This window comes from Diadema setosum, chromosome 8 (genome assembly GCF_964275005.1).
Source record: "Diadema setosum chromosome 8, eeDiaSeto1, whole genome shotgun sequence".
NCBI classification, from domain to species: domain Eukaryota; kingdom Metazoa; phylum Echinodermata; class Echinoidea; order Diadematoida; family Diadematidae; genus Diadema; species Diadema setosum.
In genome coordinates, this window is record NC_092692.1 from 2,601,910 (window position 1) to 2,608,833 (window position 6,924).

The following is a 6,924-nucleotide window of genomic DNA, read 5'->3' on the forward strand; positions in this document are numbered from 1 at the left end:
AATTTTTAGTTCTAAATTAGATCATCATTGGTAGTGTCGTGAATGACTAATAATGAATATATAAATCAAACAGTAATAATAATCATCAATTTCAGAATAGAATATCTGTGTGTTATTTTCATTTAATTTGATACAAATCTATGCGATTCTCTATGTAATGACCTGAGTGGATTATGCATAGTTGATAAATATATTCAGATTTAGATTATTTTACATCATAGATTAATACCTGATTATTCATAATTTTTGTCATTGTTATTATCATATATATGTGCTATTTTCCGTTTCTTTTATAAATCTATACACCCCTATCAAATAAAGAGATCTGAATGAATCAAACATTCACGTCACAGGCTACAACGGTCTATTCTATCCAACAGCTGTGTTTTAAAGACTACGAAACGTATCCATCCGTGTTTCTGATGGCATTGTATTTCTCTGACGGATGTTCTGTCCTTAGTACTTCCTCCTTCTTTGAGTTTGCCGCTGGAAGTCCACGCTTCCTCTGCAAAGGAAAATGAAGACAGTAGGTCCTTAAAGTCCAGTAACATAACCATCCATGAAAGAGCTTTGGAGGATTGCTGCAAGACATATTTAACTGCTAACGCCGAAAATTTGAATGATTATTACATCGCAACAATTTGATGAGAAAGATAATCACATTTGTAAATACAAATATTAAATTCAACGTAAGAACTGAAATCTTGAGAAGATTAACTTGCATGTATGCAGATCAGCTCTATGTAACGACAACCTCTCCTCACTATAGTTTGTATTTTGCATCTATCAATAACCTTCATTTCATATTGTCATGAAATTTAAAAATTCTATTTTGCTCTATACCAACTTGAATATAGAATGGCACTTCGCCAATTCCATGAATTCTATATAAAAATTTCTCGGACAATTTCCTTCAAAATTCTCTCATTGATCATTGATAATCTCTAGATGTATAACACATTATAAAAAAAAATGAATTATAATTCAAGGGACACAGCGACATTGGTTTTAATAAGCTACTGGAATAGTATCAATAAGCCCCTGTCAATTTGATAGAGGAGTATATTAATACACAAGACGATCATTTCGTTATCACCGTTGAACGCGGTATTTAGTACACAGACCCACAAAACATTATGTTACACTTTTTTTAAGCGAACGAAGCATTTTATTCGTTTTGCGCGAAGAACACTGTACCAGCTAGATTACCTTCGCATATACTTTGACTTATAGAAAATCTAAGATGAAATTGCTTTACAGACTATAAGCAATTCTGATGAAATAATTATTTACCCTTCGATTTGCCGACATTTTGTTGGCCTTGAGGTCAGGGGTCATGTTAACAGGAGTCCAAAGGTTCTTGCGGTGATCCCCAAGGGCAATTTCAATAAACTCCCCCTCTGGTCCTGCGAAGTCTTTAAGAAATGTAAAACAAACAAATAAAGTCAGGATTTAGCATTTAGGGACAGTAATTATGAATTTGGGTTTTCCGTGTTTTTTTTTTTTTTGTCGTTTAGACTTCGTTTTTTGTTTTTTGTTTTTCAATCTCGCACTGCAGAAAAGAAAAACAAAACCTATGAGTACGCACACACATACACACACACGGCGTTTTCCTATTGTTTTTCTCGCTGAACTTGCGGAATCCCAAAATATGGTCTCATGACGGGTGCACGTGGCGAGTTCGACACCGTCCTACGAGTCTCAGTCCGTCAGCCCGAAACTAGGCAAAAAAGCCCAATATTTGAAGTCCGACACGCGACAAACAAGGCCCACGTGTTCGAGGCTAACAACGTGAGTAAGGTCCACGAGTTCGACACTGTATACGCAAAAAAGGATCCACGAGACCGACACATTAACCGTGATGTAATGCCGGTGTCGTGCCTCTTTAGCAAATAGTATCCGACTTATTTGCCTGTATACTGTCGGACTCATGTGTCTTATATTTGCACAGTGTTGAGGTCACGGGCTGTATGACTCATGTACCTTTTTTCAATGTCGAACTCGTGAGCCGTATGACTCGTGGGTGTCGGTCTCGTGAGATGACCCCTTTGCAAAAACGATGAGTGCTTATAATCAAATGGGTAAATTATTGACCAAAAAAATGCAATTCGATGGTGACGATAAGACCTAAAGTATTCATTTTTATCTTTTGAAGCGCTCTATTCTTTGACTATACTCTAGTTGACCTCCCACAGCGCTGAGACGAAAACAGGAAAGATTTTATTAAATTGCTGCAACCAAGACTTTGATTAGTGCACCTTTCAAAGCAGCAAAGAGCGAATTTTATTTCTTTATCCGCAATGAAAACAAAAGAAAAAAAAACTTAATGTGACAAATGAATTTCAGTGGTACAGGAAAATGATACATGCAAGATGTTTGCCAACTGATAATTCCCCCTCAAACAAACAAACAAACAAACAAACAGTTTATCTCACCATTTGTAGAACGTTTGACTGTGTCCGCCCTCGTCTTTGGAGCCGTCCCTGTCCCGATGGTAGTCGAGAACAGTAGGGCCAGGGCAAGGATAAATAGGGGATTCACGAACAGAAGCATGTCTCTTTGCTCTCGATATCATGCACAGATTCTTTATTAGCACCGCTGTGTCCTCCCTTCAAAAGTCTCGCCATGCAATCACGGAAGGGTGATTACGAGAAAGCATTTATGACTGAAAAGATCCATTCTCTGATGCCTATACAGTAAGTAACGAAAGTAACCCTTAACAACCTGTAAGCTTGTTCTGCATTCTAAAATTTCGAGGATGTACACCGAATTGAGAGAACAGCTGACAGAAACGTGTCCCCGTTTTTAACGGAATGCAGGAGTTTTGTAGTATTCAAATAAAATGAATGTTTCGTTCTGGTGGTTTAACATTCATCAACTGTTGCTATAAATGAAGGGCAGAATTAAACAAGCTTATTGGCTACCAAGAAAAATGTTTTGCTCTCAGCATGTAGCACATACAATTATTGTAATAGATTACGTAAGCCCTTTATTGTCAGATGAGGTTATGAAGGTTCATTTAGCTAAAGTTATCTCATCGAGATTCAGTGTTTCATGAAAACCTCGATCCTTATGTAGACTCATCCAAACTTTTGCGCACACCCTTTTAACAAAGGTTGCCCGAAAATTGCCTGATATACCGTCAACTAATGCTGGAAACTTCCTACGACAGGTGGTCTTAATCACCAGCATGCACGTCAGTAAAAAGGAAACAAAAAACACTGAATACAAATGCATGAAATGACAACATGATATGCGAGATCACATATAGAGTTTACACCATGAACAAAAATATATTAACTATTGTCATTTTGTGATATTTGAGATTAGATCTGCTAAAAAAAAAACCAAAGAAATAATCACAATACATGTGATGACAATAATATCTTCAAAAATGTTCCTTGTTACTAATATGTAAAAAGTGCATTATCACTGAAAAGGTAGGCCTATTATTTTTTTTTTCCGTTTTGATAATGATCTTACTTAAATGTGTTAATTGTATCATCAGATTTTGCATTCAAACTTTTCGTTCATAAACATTTTAGAATGTCTGTGTTCTCACAAAGCAAAAATGGGTCACAACCAAAAATGAATGTTTGTTTTTATTTGTTTTATTTTTTTTCATAGAAGTCACCATGTTTTTCATTTTCACTGTAATGTACCACCTATACGCTTAGTAGCCTGTGCGAATGTACAAACGTCACGATTTATATGGGCAAATATCTCGTACAGTTCAAACGTCTAGTTTACTCAAATTAAAGTAATGGTCATAGAGTCAATAATAGGGACATAGAGATGGCATCGGAGGCAAGTAACCACAAATATATCTTTAATCAACCTTTCATGCAGTTTTCAGGGACTAAGAGGCCAACTCTCTCGTTTGCCTGTCTCGTTGCCAAATTTATGGAATTGAAGGGGTCGGTGCATTATAGTGTTAACCCACACTTTGGTGAAAAATGAGTTACATGCATTTACACCATCCTGAATCACTGCTCTATAATCTCTAAAAATGTCATCTTGAAATTTAAGCAATAAATGGGTTTTTTAATGCAGGCATCTTTTTGCCCCGAAAATTAATCACATCTTATAGGCAGGAATATATCTAATGCTAAGCCACACTTTTCAAGATGGCGACCTCCATGGTAGCAGACAGAAGGGTGTCATAAAAATATCTAAATCTGAACAGTGAGGAAACTTTTTCATCTACAAAAATGAGTGATTCTGATTCATAACATAACTTGTATACTCTTCTGCCAGTAATGAAAATGGAGATGAGATAAACATTAATGAAATTTTAAGCATTTAATGAGTATTTTTTGTTAATTTTTGTACTGTCGGGGTTAGCACTATTTTCATGCTAATTCTGCTGATCATGACATTTTTCGCCAGTTTTTTATATTTGTTGAACTTGTCAGGAAAATACCACAATCACTGGTTTTAGGAGTATTTTAGCATTGTGCATTATGACCTATAAGAAAATTAATCAACATTCATGGTCTGTCCCAGCACCTTAAAGTTTCATTAGTGGGTTAGCACTTTATTCATGCTGACATTTCGCTTCAAAAGGAAAGCTTCCTCAAAATTAATCAGTAGTTAAATAACTGATGAAATATATTCAAAATAAAAATCTTTATTTGTTATGTGTGTTTTTTTTTCATCAAAATGGCTTATTATAATAAATGTATTGTCTCTAAATTTTAGATTTTTTCCCGATGCAAGTGTTATCTGAAAACGTTCAAAAAAATATGGGTACAAAAAAATGTACGGATAGCTGGATGTTTGGACATGTGCCTTATCTGTTAGTAATTCTTACAGAGTTAGATCACTAGTGAAACAACATTTGAAATTGTCATTGATTAATTTGTAACTTCTTTTGAATAAAATGCAATTTTGCTATGCTTTCACAGCCATATCTAGGGGGATTAGCTATAGACAGTAGAAAATGGATGAAAACAAAATGCATTTTTAATATCGATTGATTTACCTCAAATTTTCCCCAAAAAAATCCTGCCGCTGTCAATACAGCTGTGCTTCCCTGCAGTTTCTTAAATAACCGAGACACGATACTTGCATGTTTAACATCCTTTGAAAGGATATAATACATTTATGATAGAACTGGAAACATTATTTTTCAAATCTAACGCTGTCGTATAAAATTCATAGTTCCACGTTGTTGATACCTCTATACGGTTTCTCAATTTAAATCAATACACATTGAAAGCAATCAAAGCGGAATTTAAAGCATCAATGCTGATAGTATAATGTTTTTTTAACGTAATTTGATTGTGAGTCAATAGCTCCCTTTTTCCACTACTGAATTTACCCTTTAAACTCGGTATTTATCATGCATTTTTATGAAGAAGTCTCTATGTTGGAAAGAAAATGTATTTGCTGTATTCTGTTACAAATTTCAGAGTTATTTTTTTTTCCACAGGGTTGTTTTCAAGATTAATTTACAAAAAAGAAAGTTTCCTTCAAATTAATTTGGAGATTTGTGATTGATAAAATTATTGAAAGCATATAGAGTTTTCACTTTTTCGTGTATGTTTTGTCACCGTAACAGCTTTGACATGAGAACATTTTTTTTTCTTGTTCCTAAATGATCTTCAAGATCCAAATGTAGTCTGAAAACATGCATATGGGGTAAAATGTATGTGTATAAACACACCAACTTGGTATAATACGTAGACTACTTTGGTCTTATTCGGCACATTGGATTTCAGCATGTATGGTCTGTCCAAATATACGAAATCTTTAAGTGTTCAGACTTCCAAAGAGATTTTTCCCAATTTTTAAAACTGTTCTTTTCATGGATTTTTGGCCATTAAGAGTTAGTCATTCATTTTATGATAAGAACTTTCCTGCATAATTTCACACAGCCTGCATTTACCAACGAACATGGAGGAGGAGGATTCATTGAGGCACGTACAGTCATAATTCTCATGCAACACTATTTTTTTTTGTAAATTCGTTGTCATACAAAGAAGGATTTTAGAGTACTATTGGTGATTTTGATACCCTAAATAAGAAAACCAATCTAGCTAAACAAGGCCTTAATGTCTAATCTATGGTATTTTATTCCCTTTAACAAAAGACATGATAATCTCTGGAGTAATGTTGATATCTACCATTTTACTTTATTTTCTCTGATCTAGATACCCTAACTTTAAAATGCGTTATGCATAATACTGAAGAAGGGACTCTTTCCCTGCTTTTAGGTACACGGAAGATGTAAAATCCTCAATGAGATATAACCCCTCCCCCCCCCCAACAAATCATATTATTATGTTGTATGACACTGAATGCTTTTTCTTTTAAAAGTTGAATTGTTGAAATTGTTTGATATCCACATTTCAAGATGTCTTTATGCGTACAATGATTGATTCTGTGCGCGTGTGTGCGTCTGAAATATATGCAATGTTTGTCTTCATAATTCACACAGATTATACAATACAGACAGTTAAAAACAAGTTTATCTTATTTTAATTTCACGTCACAAAGGAGAAAAACTCAAATATTACATTAATTTTCCATTTCTAGCGAAGAGATATTGATATTTTGTGAGTTTTCAAAAAATAAAGAGTATTTGTATACACGACGGATTTGGCTGCAATAAAGTGCTAAGCCACAAATTCAAAATGTGACTTGAAAAATCCTCTTGAATCCACCAAAATAACAGGGTAGTAAATTTCCCCAAGACACTATTCAATCTTGAGTATGTAAAGTTTCATATACGAAAAAATTGGCCTTCTCGAGTCATTAACCTGATTTATGGATTTTTTCAAACTTTCAAAAGCGATTATCTCAAAATGAACATTGTGTGGGTTAGCACTATAATGCACCGACCCCTTCAATTATTTTCCCGTATCATTTAAGGACATGCAATTGCATATATTGGACTTTAGTTTGCACGCATATATATTC

The 6,924-nt window shown here is 34.5% G+C and overlaps 1 protein-coding gene across 1 annotated transcript; it reads right to left on the reverse strand.

The window, feature by feature from the left end:
• Positions 1-2,773, reverse strand: LOC140232385 (uncharacterized). Its single transcript, XM_072312512.1, has 3 exons — positions 2,436-2,773; positions 1,294-1,415; positions 1-505 (listed from the first exon to the last, which is right to left on the reverse strand). Exons 1-3 carry the CDS (start codon positions 2,551-2,553, stop codon positions 395-397), a joined length of 351 nt encoding a protein of 116 aa, XP_072168613.1. The 5' UTR covers positions 2,554-2,773; the 3' UTR covers positions 1-394.
• Positions 2,774-6,924: the final 4,151 nt, after the last annotated feature.

What these genes read in the sequence shown, in the direction of transcription:
- LOC140232385 (XM_072312512.1), bottom strand. Translation starts at nt 2,553, where the DNA reads ATGCTTCTGTTCGTGAATCCCCTATTTATCCTTGCCCTGGCCCTACTG. An exon ending in AGTCAAACGTTCTACAAATG is followed by an intron (nt 1,416 to 2,435) that starts GTGAGATAAACT and finishes CATTTCTTAAAG; the next exon opens with ACTTCGCAGGACCAGAGGGG. An exon ending in AAATGTCGGCAAATCGAAGG is followed by an intron (nt 506 to 1,293) that starts GTAAATAATTAT and finishes TTTCCTTTGCAG; the next exon opens with AGGAAGCGTGGACTTCCAGC.